Genomic DNA, 19856 nt, shown 5'->3' with positions numbered 1-19856 from the left:
GAATCCACTATGGCTCGACTCAGACTCGACTCGTGAACAGCCCGAGCTAGAGCCTAAGTTTCATCATCAAATAGAATCATTAAAATAACAAGAAAATTTCAAGTTACATAAAAAAGAAAGTAAGTGCTATGATAGCGTTTTAATGTTTATTTACGAATTATGAATACGAATACAAGTGATATCTGATGACTTAGTAACAATTGAAATAATCAATCATCTTCACTTTGTTTTTGTGGTTGATGTTATATTAATTGTTTTTGTTTCGTTATCTTTAGTTATGAATAAACAAAATTTTAGATTTATATTTTTAGCTCAAGAGTATCGAAAGAGTGATAAATAGCTACAACTAATGAATAATTCAAAATTCGTTTAGAAACCAGGAGGCGATAAAAGAGTTTTTTTATTACAAAATGTTAATATCACTCTCAAAATTGAGGCTTAGAGAGAAAACTAAAAACCAATATATTAAAGTTTTAATAATTTTCACACTATTAAATAATGCTCTCGAACATCTAAAATAAGTCCCCACACGACATTCAGGTGGTAATGCGTATTTCACTCACCAAAATGGCAAGAGTTCAAATTCTGCACTTTACAGTTTAGCGGTGTTAGTTAATAGGATAGATTAAGTGCCGGTTAAAAAATACACATAAAAACCTTTTTTAAAAAATCTTTAAGTGAGTTAATAGGTTAACCCATTTTATTAAACGATTCATATTCGGATTACTATATAGGTTGTGTTTGAATCGACCTGCTTAAGAAAACAGGTTAAACATCTGACCCAACACTATGTTTTGGAAATCAGCGAACACTTATTCACTTGTATTGTGGCATGCTTAATTTGGCAACATATTAGCAGCTAGTGTAAAACTCCACCAATTTTTGTCTTTTTATTAAAGGGAATTTTGAGTTACACAAGTTCATCCCCATTTCGAACATTAGAAAGAATCTTTCAATCAATTTTATTGGTTACTTGTTGGTGTATTTGGCAAGTAAGGAACAAGAGAATGGTGGATGTGCAGAAGATTGTGGGTCAAATTAAATTTCTTAGCTTCCTTTGGTTGAAGGCTCGATCGAGAAAGTTTGGAATAGATTGGAGAAAATGGTTGGAGGACGATGCTTAATTTTGTTTGTTGTTCCTTTGTATGTTTCGGCCTTGCTAGTTGTTTATTAGCGGGTATGTTGTGTTTTTAATAAAAGTTGCTCAAAAAAATGATATACTCTGAAATCTAAATAAATATGAACCTTTTTCTTTTTCTAAAAGGAATGATAGGTTAATTAGTGTTTCCTATTTATTTTATAGAAACACTTACCAATGAGGAAGTTTAACTTACTGCTCACATTGACTTATGAGGAACAACAAGCTATGAAGAACTTCCCACTGCCAATAAAGTAACAAATGGTGACAAGGTATGATACTGATATTCATGTTGATTAGAAAAACATGAAAAATCGGGTTGTAAGAACTGTCACGTCTATGATATCATACGACTCTTACGATTTAAATTCTTACATCATACAAATTATATGACTTCCGACACTACACATTGTCGTCACACCAGTCAGTTGCAATAAAATTATACCAGACCGTATAATAACTCGTGTAACACCTTATACAGGGCATATAGACATTGTCACCCTTTCATTCAGGCCATATAAGACCTTGACCCGTATTATTGACCCGTGTAACTTGACGAAAAAGTAGTACAACCCGTATGACCTGTCAATGGTGTTGTGTTGATCTGCCAAGAATTGATGACTCATTGTAGGTATTCAACCCATCATACGATTATACAAAGGACTCACCAAAATTTTTTTTTCAAAGTAAATAACTCACCAAATAAACCAAACTTTCTCAGTCATAGAATAACCATCCTGTTTGCACTACTGATGTGTTGAAAAAACAAAATACAGTCCCAACACATTCAAATCCATCCTCGAAACATTTAATGAAAAAAAATAAAAATCACTCGATCACTGTTGTATCACCGTTTCAAGAGCAATGTTATACTTTCCCTACCAGCACCAAAGCCTTCAGTGTAAGCCGTGTTTTTAAACGTGGTCTGAAACAAATCATCAAGTGTTTCAATTATGTTAGAAAAATGTTCTTGAAAATTTTACAAAAAAACTGATAGATTAACGATGAAATACTCACAGCTAGATTTTTCAACTCAAGGGTAAGATTTTTCTTTATACTGTTTGATACAACAACACCAAGTTGGTCTCCACGTTGCTTAATATTTTCCACTTTGACCTGAATAATAATAATATTTCAGATATCAAAAACACAAAACAGAGTTTAGTTCAAACAAAAGTCCAACAACTAACCTCGTCAACAACAATATCAGTTACTTTCTTTAATATCTCTTCAATAAACTTTTCAGGGTCAGCAAAAGAGTTTGCAGTGTTGACCAGTTTCTCCTTCGATTGACCACTGGAAACCTTGCCCGGTTTCTCCTTCTGTTGATCACTGGAAACCTTTGATGCTTTGGCTACATTAAGTCAAAACTTAATTAAAAAAATAGTAAAATCCTCGGGTAAATCACAACTAAAATACAAATGTTGTTTTTAGTGTCATCTGTCAAGTTCTAGATTCGGCTCGTCTAAACCCTAACATTTGCACCCTATTATACCTATAACAGCAACTGGTTTGCTGTTTACATCCCCATCAATCTTCAAATTAGCTGTTTTCTCAACAACATTCTGCACACTCGAGATGTCAGATGGAACTAAATTAGCTAAATCTGGCGGTTGATCTTTCCCAACAGTTGGATTAGCCTACAAAAACAATGACCCACAATCAGAAACTAATTAGTAAAATTAAAATAATAAAGATATTGTTACCTCAAGATCAACATACGCGACGATTCTTCCTAATGATTTAACAAACGTATACAGATCCTGTATGTTAAGGGCTTCAACCAAAAACATCAACAGAACACAGTTAAAAAGTAAGGACGTAATTTCATATATACCCCTATAAACTTGGAAAATATCATATATACGTCTACGTACTTGAGAATTATCATATATACAAAACAAAAGACACATATACGCCCTAACAAGTAGTTTAAATATCAAATATACCCAATTCATTAAAAACATGTTATTAAATAACCATTTTACCCTTATTTTTCAAAAACTTTAAAATTCCATATATGCCCATCTTTAACTTCAGATCACTTTATTTACCCATTTTTAGCTTAAACTTTTTTTCCCTCATTTTTAACTTAACTTATTTTACCCATAAACAACAGTTTCTCAAAATATTAGAATTTAGATTACTTATCATTCAATTCTAGCTGGTTCGATTATTAGATTTTAGTTCGATTATCTGCCAATGAGAGACAAAAGAGAGACGATGTTCGCTCCGCTTGCTTATCATCAATGTGGATCAAATCCAAATAAAAAAAGGGTTAAAACAAATATAATGAAAAGGGCTAGAACAGTAAGTAAAAAATCATTAAAGTTGGGTATGCAGGATAATTATTTGTTTTGGTTGAGTGTATATATGTATGATAATTATTAGTTTTGGTTGATGTATATGAAAATTTTCAAGTTTGTAAGAGTATATACGAAACTAATCCAAAAGTATAAAACTTAAATGATTGTAATATACTTTTAAAGCGTAAATATACTTACAGATTGTGGTATCATTTGAGAGCGGGTGAAAAAAGCAGCACTCATGGGTTTTAAAACCCTGGTCTAACAACAATGAAACATTCCTGGAAATATAAAATAAACAAGTTAACGCAACTTTTATGATAATACAGAGATGAAGATTGAAGAGAGGGAATTTCATGTATATCCTTATTTGTAACCTATCAAATTCTCTCTGATATTTCAACTAATTAAGTTCGTAAGAGCATATATAAAATTCTCTCATTTATAAAATGGTCAAATTTAACAGAATAAAATAATGCAATAAACATGCATACCGAGCTGATTCGTTCACAAGTGCAAATGGAGTAACAGATCCTAAAGGAACCTGAAAAAATATTATAGCAAGTGCAAATATTGTAACATAAACTAAAAGCACATATACAAATACTAATAATCAATATAAAATGAGGCATAAATGCATATAATAACCATAGTTATTAAAAGCCCTCGCTTCTTGCGCCTAGGCCCATTTTTCAAGTGAGGCTCAATAAATGCGCTTCTAGTTCCTAGGCGAGCGCTTCGGCATTGTCTATGCCAAGAACATGAGAACATAAAAGCCGAGCGAAAGAAACGCAAGGAGTGCTATTGAAGCTTAGATCCTGGAGAAGTCAAAATCGTTATATTGATACATTTTGTTATTCAAGTTTTGGAATTACATTTGAATCTTGACAATTTTAGAGCTTTTGGGACTAATTAGATGATACTAAATGTTATAATATAGCTTTTTATTTTACTTTAAGAAGAGTATTAATTTTTATACACACAACATATTTTTTATTTTTTATTTAAGTGTGCTTATTTTTTCCTGGGCCCTAGCTTTTTTGCGCCTAGGCCTCAGGCGAGGCCTATGCGCCTAACGTATTTGATAACTATAATAATAACTTCAAGTATTTCTGTAACGGCTTCTTCAGGTGCCATTCTCAAACCTCCTTTTCCAAGACCGAGCCTTTGCGATAAAACTGCTCAGCTTCAAAGCCACAATCAAATGTTATAAACATCATGAAAAACAAACATATTGATAAAATGGTAGAGCATGTTACAGACATTTAGAGAAGAAACTAACCTTTTAAATCGACCTTAGTGTCCGCTAAAGCCGACACGATATAAAGGCGGTGCTTCTTATCCTAAATGTGAAACAAAAAAACATAAAGATTACTGCATTTGATTTAATCAATTATCAATAACAAAAAGGTAAGTAAAAATTATTAAACCTTTAGGAATAAGTTTTTACTCAATCCAGCTTTGATGTGCCCAACATGCTTAGCCTGTTCTTCAACAGTCATAACTACTGGATGATCATACTGTGAAAACTGTATCTGTTGAGCCTGTTGGATTCCAACAGTAAATATTGTAGTTAGATGTTAGAACCCTAATTTAATAATTGTTTTCGGATTGAATTGCATACATCAGCAATCAAATTAACCAATCAATGATACGACGAGTGTGAATCTAATAAAGGAAAGAGTGAAACCTGTAAGCGTTCGAGAAGTTGAGCTTTGGAAACCCCCATATCTCCGATCGATTGATGGAAGCCGCAAAGCAATCTTGAGGACGAAGGAAGACTGAAACACAATGAAAACTGGCTTACTTCACTTATCCGCAAATATACATAAAACCCTAACTCAGAAAATAATAACTATTGCCGCATGTGAACTCGTAAAATTTAAGGTGTAGTAAAATTTTAGAAAAATATAAGTATAGAATATCAAAGTTGAAAGTGAAATGTATAGAGATTAGATTGTAAAATATGTAAAAGTATTGAGATAAAGTAAAAAAGAATGTAAAGATACAAAAGAAAAAGAAATTGATACAACTCACATAAGCCTATGGTGCAAACCATGATGCATGCATCTGGTGTTAAAAAGAATCTGACATGTGTCCTATGATGTAGTATTTTGGACGGCCTAGCGGACCGTCTGTATTTCCCGTGGTCCGCCAATGGTGGTATAAGGGGGCTAAAAATACCGAGTTGAGATAGATCATTTAGAACATCCCATCACTATTTCTACCTCGGTTTGTGTTCCACGTTTCCGACACTCCATTCTCGACGTTCGACGATCCATTTCCGAACCTTTCGAATGAGGCAAGCTATATTGAGTTAAGACACAACATTGAAAACATCCCAACACTAAACTCTACCTCGGCTTGCGTTCCACGTTACCGACACACCATTCCCGACGTTCGATGATATGTTTCTGATCCCTTTCAATGTTTCGACGAGACGATCAATTTTCTTTAGACGAGTTTCCGAATGTCTAGCCTATGCATTAATTCTATACGACCAATTACCCGATACCCTAAGCTATCAAGGTATTAGTTATGCTTTAGTGAAATCATTAAGCGTAAGACCCCAAACCGAGCACCCTATAACGGGATATCGTCACCCTGTTCAATACGTTAAAATAAGGTTATTTTATCAAACAATTACAACAAAAATACATTACAACAATTTGTCGATCGTTATTAAAATACGGAACACTTTTATATATATTTAAAACAAATAACATGCCACGCCCATGGGATCCCCCACACAATGTTAAGAACCTCCCGATATCCAATCTCAGGCCTACACATACCTAACATACATGCAAAAGTCAGCTACGTTTAGTGAGTTCTATCGGTCTCTTTTAAAAGACAATTTAGTTACATATTCCGTTGATCCCGTTAACATTCGTTTATCATAAAGTCTTTCTTTTCATTTACAACACATCAATGTTCAAAGATAGACCACTGTTACTTGAACACATAGGGGGATTTAAGTGTTGTTCAAGGGTGGGGGGGGTATAGACCCCACTGAGATTCGTCTCAGCAGTAGAAAATTTTTGATTTCTTTTAGCAGACCCCTTCTCAAATATTTAGGAGGCACCTTATATGACAAGGAAACTAATAAAGAGAGAAGACATAAAAGAGGTTGAGTGGTATTTTGTTTGCAAGGAAGTCATTAAAGCTATTAAGAAATGGATGGACAATATGAAATTGCATTGGGAAAACAAATTTTCATATGAAAACATGTGGTCATGAAAACACATGGTTATTTATAGATTAAAGAGAAAATTCCAATTTGCCTCCCTGGAATATATCGTCGGCACACGGAATAGCCACTGAAAACGAAATTGCATTTTGGACGTCTGTGTCTCTGTGATATTTGGGCGGGTCAGTCTGTGTCATTCCCGTTAGTTGACTGACCAAAAAAGGTTGAAATAACCATTCTATCCCTGAGCCTATAATTATATCTAAAACTTATCTTTCAAAATCGTGTAGAGGCCGGGGTTCGAACCCCCGACCTTTGGTTTAACAACAAAGAAAACCTACCGTTTGAACTGAACTAATGTTTGTTACACCTATACAATATGAAATATATATTCATCACTTCATCATCATCATCATCATCTCCCTATCTCCATCATCTCCATATCTTTATCATCTTCTTAATCTCTTTACACACTCAACTTATCCGACTGATTAGAAGCCGATCGTTATTAAAACTCTTACAAACCCTAGAACCCTAACAAGATCGGAATCAAAGTACCATTTGCAATCACTCCGGCGGAATCTTTTACCACCGGCGAGGGGGGAAACGGCCGGAATCTTTTACCACCGGCGACGGGGGAAACGGGTGCAGCCATGGTTCCAACAGCAGCATCCGCATGAGCAGCCCTAGGTGACGGCGGCCGTGTCCCAATACGTCTCTAACGGATGATACGTTGGTGCCGGTTGTAGCTTCAATCCATATGGGTACGTGGATTCAATCGATCAAAAACTTAAACCCTAAGACATTCAGTGAACAAAAACTATACAAATTCGAAATGGGTATTTCGAGAATCAGGTGAGATTAATAACATTGACGGATCGTACCTTGTGGGTTTCTGATCTGAATTAGACAGTTGAATAAGGGTTTTGGTTCAGCATATCTGGATCATTTGGGGTTGAATAAGATGGGTTTAAAGTGTTAAATATAAGGGTGAATGAGGGTTTGACAGATAAGGGTGAATGAAGATAAGGGTGAATGAAGGGTAAATAAAGATAAGGGTGAATGAAGATTTGGGATTGGATGAAGACTGGAAATGATGATGATCTACAGATGATGAAGATTGAAAACTGAATTTATTATTATTATTATTATTATTATTATGTACAATGACAAGTTTACCCTTCATCATTAACAATCAACTGTAGTTTAACTAACGGAAGGAGGAAAAAAAACCCGCCTAAATATCACAGACGTCCAAAATGCACAATTTCGTTTTCAGTGGCTATTCCGTGTCCCGACGATATATTTCAGGGAGGCAAATTGGAATTTTCTCCAAATTAAATACATGTTTAAAACAACCTTATTTTTGTTCAATTAAAAAGGCAAAATAGACCTTTTATTGATTTGAGATTTAAACAACACAGTAATTTAACATTCCATGTTAGAATAATATATAAATTACATTAAGCAAATAATATATGATGTTGTCATAATGTTATCAGAATACTTGATCATGTTCTTTATTTTCTAATTTCTTTTGTTCATAACTGTATTTTTTTATATTACATTTGTGGTTTACAAGTGTTTGCTGTTTACCTTTGTTTGTAAGTTTTTTTTTATGTTTTCATGTTTGTGGTGTATTGTTGTGATAATAAAAAATTTATACACGTTTAAGTTTGATAAGAAATGTTGTAAATCCATCATATCATTAGGTGACAAGTATGAATAATTTGGCATCTCATAAAGTAAACAAATGAATTGTTTATACCCGAACCCTAATAACGAGACTTATTTTGACTGATACTTTTGACCAATTCATCTTGTCTGACAATAATTTTCCCCCAGGACCCCAACTGACAAAACCTTCTGGATCCGTCACTGCTTGAACACCCGACAACAAACCATTTACCGACCCGACACCCAAAATCCACAACCCCTACCCCGATGCATATACACATTTATTGACACACTATCCAGACTAACATGTGCAGTCATAAGCAGCACAAACATACTCGCACATTCACATAGTGCATATCATTAACACATCATAATCCCATTGTCATTACTTGTCACACCTCGATTTAGGGCATAGGCGTGTGACCAATAGTTGGTACATGTTTTGTAAATATATTAGAGTTTTAGCGGAAGTCTTTATTTTATAATAATACATAATTATATATAATTTGAAACTTTTGTTTTTATAATAAAATCTTAATTTAATTGAAAAGCTTCTCGAATAATAAATACCCGAGTGTTTAATTTATAAACCTCGTTTGATTTTACAAATCATATTGTATTGTTTAATAATTAAAAACTGAGTCATCTCTACCTGGCGAACATCTATCTTCTTGGATGGCTATAATTACTTACTACATGTACTAACTTTTATTTTCTGAAATAGGGGGGAAATACGTCAGCGATATGCTGGTGAATCGTTGACTGTAAAAACATTTTATAAATCTTTTTTTGACTGACAAGATAGTTTTCTGGAACACCCTCAGCAGAAACGTCTTTTATTTATAGGATTTGTACCACTTGCCATACACACACAATTACGGTTCTCGGGGAACTGACGCCCATTGGAGAACTTTTTATTATGATCTCTAGTCTGCGGTCACATAGCCTTGACTGATAGACTAGATTAATTATGTTTGGATCCAGACACATGTGTACTCGGTCTGAGTTGCTTTTATTTTCTATCTTAAATAGGGATAACGTAATCCCATAAATCTTTATCTGACTGACTTTGTTTAAGATAAACAACCCATTTAGCTAGGGGTGTTCTTCGGGTTCGTTTTTCGGGTTTTGGGTTTTTCGGGTTTCAAAGTTTTAAATCTTGACCCGAAACCCAACCCAAAACTCTCACGGGTTTTTCGGGTTCGGGTAATTCAGGTTCGAGTTTTTTCGGGTTGGGTTAATCGGGTTTCGAGTATCCTAGAAAACAAAAAAAAACAAAAAAACTTTAAAACCTACAATGCTAAAATTTAAACAACATATTACTCTTTGCTCGTAATGTAAGGCCTCGTTACCGGTGCCTCACATTTGGGCGTTGGATTTACTCATCAATATAGTTCTATTTATCAGAGTTAAATAAAACATACGCGGAATATAAAAACTTTCAATAAAACATACATATTAATCCCTAACTTGTCTTAATTAAACGTACTGTCTTTAAAACATAACTAATAAACGTCTTGGGTATTCCGATGTCAGCCTCTTATTCAATGCCACGTGTTCACCTCAATCGAGCTGCATCATCCTACTCACCTACGTCCATACTAAAAGTCAGATACGCTGAGTGAGTTCTAGTTAATCATACAACATACAATACATTCATACTTTCATACTTTCAATCATTCTTTCATTTATACTTTCATACTTTCAATCATACCTATTTACATTCATATCTTACGTTATAAAGAACATTACGCCCTACATTCCTTGAGTATTATTAGGGCTCGGTACCCTCATTCCTCGAGTATTATTAGGGCTCGGTACCCTCCTTCCTCGAGTATTATTAGGGCTCGACACCCTCCTTCCTCGAGTATTATTAGGGCTCGGTACCCTCTTTCCTCGAATATTACTAGGGTTCGGTTCCCTAGTTCTCGAATATTAGTAGGGTTCGGTTCCCTCTTCGTTACCATACAACCACACCTTTCCTCGAATATTATTAGGGTTCGGTTCCCTCTTCGTTACCATACAACCATACATTAACCTTCTTTTATTAACTTTATAACTTTCATACATATAAGCATACCTATCATACTTACATTATACATAGAATTACAACCTGAAAGTACGTGCAATATCCGAAGATCGTTCACGCATTGGTTGGTAGGTGGGAATTTCAGAACGATAATACATTTGTACTTCAGATGGTTGATATATAGGTAAGCTTGAGGGATGGTAGCTTGAGTGTCTTGGGGGATCTCTTCTTTGTATCAGGTAAGTTAATTGGACAATGTTCGGTTCCAGGGAAGTATATTGGCTTGGGTCGCTCAATGTGTTGGTCTCGGTTGAAGAAAGCCTCATAATAATCTTCACCCATGATGTCTTTTGGGAATTTGTAGTATTCTCTTGCTCTTTTTGCTACATGATCATAATACTCTCGAATGACGTCTAAATTAGGTGGTTTAGATTGAAGATAGGGAAAGAAAGAGCTACCAGCCAATCATATCCCTATTCAAATAAACAAGTAAAATATTTTCCAATGCTTGGATCGAAGCTTGGGTATTATCTTTTTAATACCCAATTCGCTAAGATCGATGGCTCTGATACCAACCTGTCACGCCCCCATCTAAGGCCTAGGAGTGTGACCATTAGTTGGTACCACATTTGTAAATAAATCAGAGTTACGGGTTTATGCGGAAGACTTTATAAAACATGTGGTTTTAAGTTGTAAATATTTACATTACAAAAGATGAGACAAAAGTCTCATTTAAATTTAGTTGTTTATAAGTTTACAAAACCACCATTCATTAATATTAAAGTTAACAAAATATCCGATCCATCGGATTCATGAGCACTTCGTTCTTCAAGCCCTATTCTTGATTACCTGCAAAATGTTAGAAAATACGTCAGCAATGAATACTGGTGAATATGCTAACGCTAAAAATATTTTCTTTCACTTGATTACCCCTCGAGACATAACTTAGGTCCGGCCCATCGTGGCTTAGGAATAATCAAGCTAAAACAACATCATTATAAACTTGAGTCTCTACACTAGGTCACCCCAGCAAAACACCGCAGCGTTTCGACATACTTAGGTACCATAAATATACACATGGTCAGTCTCACTCGAACGTACTTAGGTTCGGCCCATCGTGGCTGGAGGTCGTGACCAAGAGTGGTGCAATGTGCCCACCGCATTTTACCACATATGTAAGGATCCAGACAAACGTATACTACAGCCTGAGGGCTAGGCTTTTACTCTTATTTATAACGTTTTTAGAGACACTTGATCTCATGTAAAGTTTTTCATATAACAAATTGACTCGTTTGAAAACAAGTTCGTAAAAGTTGGGGCGTATTCACCTTTTCACTTTGGGATCGGTTTCAAACACCGTCCGAGGGTCTTTCCCTTGCTATCTCGCAACAATAGTACGAGTATAACTTTTTGTTAGTCGGATATACAATCCGGCTTAAGACCTTTAGTCTTAGTTTTATTATCGCCACCTCGATTTACTTTAAAACCTTTAGTTTATAAAGTAATCTCTTTTCTTTTCTTTTTAAACCTTTAGTTTAAAATATTTTTCTTTATAAAATAACCTATAGATATCTTATTTATAAAACCCTACGTTTCTTCTTCTTTAAGAAACGTATATCTTTATTTTCTTTATTATTTAAGAATACTCATTATTACTTAAATAATATATATATATATTATATAACAAAGTATTACACATATTTATATACACACATATAAATATTCTTAATTTCTTTCTTTTCCTTTCTTTGTTATAATTTCTTTTATTTATCGAGATATCGAGTATTTACTCGACCTTAGGTTTTAAGTGTGACATCTGCCCCGATCCGACCCGACCCAGGTACCCGTTTCTCTGACCCGATCTCTCTTTTATTATTTAATATTTATACTTGTATTTTATTTTTAATAATAATATATATTTCCTGCCCGCCTCTTTCTCCCTCTTTCTTTCCGCCGTCCCCTCCCTCTTCCTTCTCTCTTTCCGCCTTCTCTTCCCTCTTGTCCTTTGGTTCTTTCCGCCTAAGGATGTCTGCAGCTCCACGCGCCAGACTCCTTACATGGAAGCCTGCGTGAAGACATCTTGTTCCTGCGATGCGTGAAGAGAACTCTTCTCGCAGCGCGCTAAGAATGCATGTTCTTCCCGCAATGCGCTAAGAATGTATGTTCTTCCCGCGATGCGCTTAGAATTCTTGTTCTTCACGCAGCACGCTAAGGATTTGTGATTCTTCCCGCAGTGCGCTAAGGATTGTTGTGCCAGCCTTCGCGCTCGCGCACTCAGCCTTCCCGCGCTTAACCCTTGTATCCTGTTTAAATCTAGCCGTTTGCTTTTGTGTTGTCTTATCTTTTGAGCTGTTGACCTAATCTGCTTTATGTCTGAATAGTTACTTTCGGCGCAGCATGCGTACCAACCCCCATTGGTTGGTAGAAAAAGTGACTGACATTATCTTTTGAGATCTGCTTTTGCCAAGCTTTATCCAGTACCTTTATTTGAACCGCCCATGCCTGTTACTGTTCCCTGTCAGCTTTATCTTGCCCCCTGCAGCTGCCATATCTTTTGATATCTTTTGCTTTTGGATTCTTATGCTTTTTGATATCTTTTGCTTTTTGAGATCTTTTCCCCTTTTCTAGGATTGTGTTCCCTAGGGTTTCTCTATAAATAATAGTATTATTTTTCCTAACACATCACACACAAAACACTTAATCTCTCCTGTTCTCTTGCTCCTTGCTCTCTCTGCCGTCTTCCTCTCTGCCTCCGTCTTCCTCCTTGTTCTTCCTGCTTTTCCGGTAATATATATTATATATAATAGTTTACTTATTAATTATGCTAACTTATAATCAAGACTTAAAACAAATCATTAAAACAATAATCTTATTTATAGGTTAACTTGTGCTTGTTTAAAGTTGGTTCTTGCTTTATCTATCACCGCATCGTTTATCATGTGAGTTATCTCGTATCTAATCCCTTTTTATTTTAAATGCTTTGGGATGTTCATGTGTTCATACAAAACTTGAGTCTTAAACTTGTTTATGAACTTTAGTCGCGCAGTATCCCATGTGTTGAGGACGTTTACTTGGCTGTTTATTTGTATGTGTGTATCATTAACCGCTTTGTTCGGCCTATTCCGCAGTTCCGTTGGTACCATTAGTTGAACACGGGAGACCTATCGTTTACGGTTTTCTTTGTTTACACTTGCACAGATGTTTTCTCGTTTTTATGCTCAATTGGGAGCATGGATTGAACTATGATCTGTGAACTATCTTAGGCTTGATCACAATCTGATTACACCCTTGTTAAACTCTAGACATACACGTGTTGCGCGCAGATTTACTGTGATTATCTATGATTATCTATTAAACTTGATTTCTCACCAACACGCAAGTGTTTGACGTTTATTTTAACACATGTTCAGGTTTGCAGTAGCTGTTTTGGAGCTTGTGGACACGTAGGACGTTTTTACTTTTGGACCTAGAATTAAAATGTATCAAGACAAGTTAATGTTGTTTGAATGTTATAATTTATGATATATTGATTTATGTTTGATTTATGTTCTTTATTTTCCCCGCTGCGCGTGCGCGATAAAATGTGTATTAATAAATATTGACACCAATAGTGTCGCGAGTAATGAAGCAATATGTGGCGCCCCGATGTATAATCCGCCTTTGGTCGGGGTGTTACAGATTGGTATCAGAGCTCGTTGACTTTAGGATAGGTGGTTAGACGTAACGGCCTAGAATACCTAAGAGTCCCTTCTCGCGCATGAGAGAAATCTCATGTTTGCGCGCTTATTGTTAATTACTCGTTATTTATGAATATGCTCGCGCTTGCGCAGTATATGATTTTATTCCGCGATATTTCGACTTTTGTTGAATTTCGATTTTTATTGATTTTACTTACATATTCGTTTGTTGGGGTTGAAAATCCGAAAAGTCATGGTGATACATGAATAGTTGATTTTCAATTTCCATTTACGATTATGTTCTGAGGTTGGAGACTTGAAAAGTCATGGTGATACATGAATTGTCAACCTCCAATACTCATTTTCTTGTATGTTTTATATTGAGGATTGAAAAGTCATGGTGATACATGAATCGTCAATCTCCAATACTCGTTTGCTCGTATATTTTAAATCGGGAATTCAGAAAGTCATGGTGATACGTGAATTGTCGGTTCTTGATTCGAATTTGTTACCTTTATTAAGTCTGCATTTAGGATCATTTATTTTACTTTAACTTTTGATAGTATCTAACTCCGTGAAACCAAGCTTTATAAGATTAAAACTTTGCGCTAAAACCAAGATATTAACTAAAATTAAAATTTTTATAGAATGCCTCCGCTATCTCGCCGATTTCAGAGAAGAGAAGCCTCGCGCATGCGTAGACAGCAACGTTCCCAGGAAATGGCCGCCGCAATAGCCCAAGCTTTGAGCCAAAACAATGCTAATACCTCCAGTTATAACATTAAGTCCTTTAATGCGGGTAACCCTCCGAAGTTCACAGGTCTTGAAGGAGCCACTGTGATGCTCCAATGGCTTGAGAAGATTGAAAACACTTTCCTCCACACCCAATGCCCCTCAGACAGACGAACCCTATATGCTTCCAGTGTCCTGGAATCCAGAGCGCTTACATGGTGGAATGGAGTAGCTCATGCGCGTGGCGCAGAGGCTGCTTCTAGCATGACATGGGAGGAATTCAAGGAAATTCTTACGCGAGAATTCTGCCCTCCCAACGAAGTTAAGCGCCTGGAGGAAGAATTCTGGAACTTGAAGCAATACAGCGGTGAAGCGCGCGAGTACGCGACGCGCTTCCATGAACTAAGCCTGCTTGTCCCTCACCTTGTTACCCCTTCACGCCGAGCAATCGAGAAATTCCTTGGGGGTCTCCCCATGGAAATTCAAGATTCTGTATGGGCCAGAAACCCAGTTACCCTCTCTGACGCCATTGAGTTGGCCGCTGTGCTCAGCGACAACCATGTCAGAGCAGGAACTCTGTTCCTGCGGGGAACTGAGAAGACCAAAACCACCAAAACTGTCCCTGAACCCGCAGAAACCAAACCAGAACCCTCAAACCGTAACAACCTCAAGCGCAGGCGCAAGGCCTATGCGCTTACCAACCCGCCCATTGTCCAGCAACCCGTTTACCAACCCCCAGTTTACGCGCCTAACCCACTGTCAACCTACCCAGCACCTCCTGCAGTCCACAACTATGCCTTAACCAATCCCGCACTCCCTGCCCCGCCAACTAAGAAACCTTACACAGGAAACCAACCCTTTTGCCCAACCTGTAGACTTCATCACCCACCTCAAGTCCCGTGTCGACAATGTAACCGATGTGGCCGCGTAGGTCACTCCGTTGAGTACTGTAGAACCCCTCCCTCCAATCCGATTGCGCCAACACCACCAGCTTACCCGCAGAACCCACAGCCAACTTACCAAAACCCACGACCCAGATCGTGCTTTAACTGCGGTGATCCAAGTCATTTCCGGAACGCGTGCCCAAGGCTACAAGTTCAGATTACTCAAGCGAATCCGGTGAACCAAATTTCGAACCAAGTGACGCGTGGCCGAGCTTTTAACATAACCGCGCACCAAGCGCAAGCGAATAACGACGTAGTTAATGGTACATTTTTGCTTAACGGATTTTATGCATCTATGCTTTTTGATACTGGCGCCGATCGAAGTTTTATCTCTCGCGCCTTCGAGCAGAAGCTTGCGCGACCGCGCGATGACTTAAAAGAAGATTTTTCAGTTGAATTGGCTAATGGCGAAACTGTTTTAATAAACTCGGTAATTAAAGATTGCACGCTTAACCTTAACGAAAACGATTTTCTGATCGACCTCATCCCTATGCCTCTTGGAAGCTTTGATGTTATCATTGGTATGGACTGGCTCTCGAAGAATCGCGCCGAAGTTATTTGCGCCAAGAAATTGATTCGCATACCTCGAGAAAATGGTGATCTTCATATCTACGGCGAAAAACCCTCCAGTGGTCTTAAACTTATGTCTTGCGCCGAAGCCCAAAGACTCATGCGGAAGAAGTGTATTGCATTTCTAGCCCATGTGGTTAAACCCGATGAAGGAAAGAAGCTTCGCGATATCCCTGTTGTGCGTGATTTTCCTGAAGTTTTTCCTGATGATCTTCCTGGTATCCCTCCCGCTCGTGAAGTCGAGTTTCGTGTTGATCTTGTCCCTGGTGCTTCCCCCGTTGCTAAATCTCCTTACCGTCTTGCACCCGCTGAGATGCAAGAATTGGCCAGCCAACTCCAAGAGTTGACTGCTAAAGGATTCATTCGCCCTAGCTCTTCGCCCTGGGGTGCTCCGGTGTTGTTCGTTAAAAAGAAAGATGGATCGTTTCGCATGTGTATTGATTACCGCGAGTTGAACAAACTCACCATTAAAAACCGGTATCCCTTACCGCGTATTGACGACCTCTTTGATCAACTCCAAGGTGCCTCCTGTTTCTCGAAGATCGATCTCCGTTCTGGTTATCATCAGTTGCGTATCCGCGATGAAGATGTTCCGAAGACTGCTTTTCGTACTCGTTATGGCCATTTTGAATTCTTGGTCATGTCCTTCGGTCTAACCAACGCACCCGCCGTTTTCATGGATCTTATGAATCGGGTGTGTAGGCCTTTCTTGGATAAATTCGTGATCGTGTTTATCGATGATGTTCTGGTGTATTCTAAGACCAAGACCGAGCATGAGCAACATCTCCGATTGGTATTGCAAAAGCTTAGAGCCGAGCAACTCTATGCTAAGCTTTCCAAGTGTGAATTTTGGTCTGATGAAGTACAGTTTCTTGGTCATGTTGTAAACAAGATGGGTATTCATGTCGACCCATCCAAGATTGAAGCAATCAAGAACTGGATTACGCCATCCTCTCCTTCTGAGATCCGTTCCTTTCTGGGCTTAGCTGGTTATTACCGGCGTTTCATTTCGAACTTCTCAAAGATCGCTTTGCCTTTAACAGCTCTGACGCACAAAGGTAAACCGTATATTTGGGGCTCGAAGCAAGAAGAAGCCTTTCTAACGCTCAAGCGTTTGTTGTGTGAAGCTCCTGTTCTTGCGCTACCTGAGGGTAATGATGATTTTGTCGTGTATTGCGATGCATCCAACCAAGGTCTCGGTTGTGTTCTTATGCAACGAGGCAAGGTTATCGCTTACGCATCAAGGCAACTTAAGGTTCATGAAAAGAATTATACAACTCACGACCTCGAGCTTGGTGCAGTTGTTTTTGCCTTGAAGATCTGGAGACACTACCTTTATGGTACTAAGTGTATCCTTTACACTGACCATAAAAGCCTTCAGCATATCTTTGATCAAAAGGAACTTAACATGAGGCAACGCCGATGGAACGAACTCATCAGCGATTACGATTGTGAGATCCGGTATCATCCTGGTAAGGCTAATGTGGTAGCCGATGCGCTCAGCCGAAAACCCTGCCAACTTAACTGTATCTTGCCGCGCACCCAGCTTCACTTCGCGCCGATTCAAAGCAACCTTGAATCGCGTATTCGTGACGCGCAGCGCGCATCCATCAGTAATGGTAACCTTCGCGCCGAGTTAGCGTGTGGCGCGGAAGCACTCTTTGTCCCTAATCTGAGTGGAATTCTCTGCTATCTCAATCGCATCTGGATCCCTTGTGATGAGAATCTTCGCGCTGATATCCTGAGTGAAGCGCACAAATCTCGGTATTCTATTCATCCCGGCGCTGATAAGATGTACAAGGATTTGCGCATAACTTATTGGTGGCCCGGTATGAAAAAGGATATTGCTGTGTTCGTAGCTAAGTGCCTGACTTGTTCTAAAGTTAAAGCTGAACACCAGCGCCCATCTGGTTTGCTCGAACAACCAGAAATTCCTACGTGGAAATGGGAAGGTATAGCGATGGACTTTATTACCAAGTTACCTTTGACAGCAAGCAAACATGATAGCATTTGGGTAGTAGTGGATCGATTGACTAAATCTGCTCACTTTCTGCCCATTCGTGAAAACTACCGTGTTGAGCATCTCGCGCAGCTTTATGTCAAGGAAATCGTCTGCCGCCATGGTACTCCTTTGAGCATCATATCCGATCGCGATGGCCGTTTTATATCTCGCTTTTGGAAATCTCTCCAATCTGCGCTAGGAACTCGCTTGGACATGAGTACGGCATATCATCCTCAGACTGACGGTCAGTCTGAGCGAACTATTCAAACTCTTGAGGATATGCTCCGATCTTGTGTTCTTGATTTTGGAGGTAATTGGGATTCACACCTGCCTTTGATCGAGTTTTCTTATAACAACAGCTATCATTCCAGTATCGGTATGGCCCCATTTGAAGCACTTTACGGTCGTAAATGCCGCTCCCCAATTTGTTGGAGCGAAGTGGGTGAAACTCAAATCACAGGACCCGAACTTGTTCAAGAGACAACCGATAAAATCGCCAAGATCCGTGATCATTTGCTGACTGCCAGAAGCCGACAGAAGAGTTACGCAGATCGTAGGCGAAAGCCTCTCGAATTTCAAGTTGGTGATCTTGTTCTCCTCAAAGTGTCGCCTTGGAAAGGTGTTGTCCGCTTTGGGAAGAAGGGTAAGCTTGCTCCTCATTATGTTGGTCCATTCAAGATTCTCGCGCGTGTGGGAAAAGTTGCCTACAGACTTGACCTGCCGCTCGCGCTCAGTAATGTGCATCCAACGTTCCATGTTTCCAATCTCAAGAAGTGTTTAGCTGACGAGAACCTTCACATTCCACTTGATGAAGTTCAAGTTGATGAATCCATGCATTTCATTGAGAAGCCTGTTGAGATTATGGATCGCGAGGTTAAGCAAACCAAGCGCAGTCGTATCCCTATCGTGAAAGTTCGCTGGGAGTCCAAGCGCGGAGCCGAGTTTACATGGGAAAGGGAAGATCAAATGAAGATCAAGTACCCGCACCTGTTCTCTGCGCAACCTACTTCGAGATAAATTTCGGGACGAAATTTCTTAAAGTAGGGGAGACTGTGACATCTGCCCCGATCCGACCCGACCCAGGTACCCGTTTCTCTGACCCGATCTCTCTTTTATTATTTAATATTTATACTTGTATTTTATTTTTAATAATAATATATATTTCCTGCCCGCCTCTTTCTCCCTCTTTCTTTCCGCCGTCCCCTCCCTCTTCCTTCTCTCTTTCCGCCTTCTCTTCCCTCTTGTCCTTTGGTTCTTTCCGCCTAAGGATGTCTGCAGCTCCACGCGCCAGACTCCTTACATGGAAGCCTGCGTGAAGACATCTTGTTCCTGCGATGCGTGAAGAGAACTCTTCTCGCAGCGCGCTAAGAATGCATGTTCTTCCCGCAATGCGCTAAGAATGTATGTTCTTCCCGCGATGCGCTTAGAATTCTTGTTCTTCACGCAGCACGCTAAGGATTTGTGATTCTTCCCGCAGTGCGCTAAGGATTGTTGTGCCAGCCTTCGCGCTCGCGCACTTAGCCTTCCCGCGCTTAACCCTTGTATCCTGTTTAAATCTAGCCGTTTGCTTTTGTGTTGTCTTATCTTTTGA

General features: G+C 38.4%; 1 protein-coding gene across 2 annotated transcripts; it reads right to left on the bottom strand.

Moving 5' to 3' along the window:
• Window positions 1–1907: 1907 nt before the first annotated feature.
• Window positions 1908–5294, bottom strand: LOC143532133 (uncharacterized). 2 transcript variants are annotated; one of them, XM_077027265.1, is made up of 12 exons: window positions 5135–5294; window positions 4875–4988; window positions 4727–4787; window positions 4546–4622; window positions 3939–3988; window positions 3643–3725; window positions 2845–2915; window positions 2634–2778; window positions 2479–2492; window positions 2329–2442; window positions 2156–2254; window positions 1908–2063 (listed from the first exon to the last, which is right to left on the bottom strand). In XM_077027265.1, the coding sequence occupies exons 1-12, from the start codon at window positions 5171–5173 to the stop codon at window positions 1986–1988; spliced, it is 945 nt and encodes a 314-aa protein (XP_076883380.1). In that variant the 5' UTR covers window positions 5174–5294; the 3' UTR covers window positions 1908–1985. The 2 variants fall into 2 exon arrangements, with proteins under 2 accessions (XP_076883380.1, XP_076883379.1); XM_077027264.1 differs by having other exon boundaries at window positions 2329–2492.
• Window positions 5295–19856: the final 14562 nt, after the last annotated feature.

This window comes from Bidens hawaiensis, unplaced genomic scaffold (assembly GCF_021521415.1).
Source record: "Bidens hawaiensis isolate Kalapana, Puna unplaced genomic scaffold, B.hawaiensis_p1.1 tig00009361_1, whole genome shotgun sequence".
Lineage (NCBI taxonomy): Eukaryota > Viridiplantae > Streptophyta > Magnoliopsida > Asterales > Asteraceae > Bidens > Bidens hawaiensis.
This window is presented reverse-complemented; position numbering and strand designations above follow the sequence as displayed.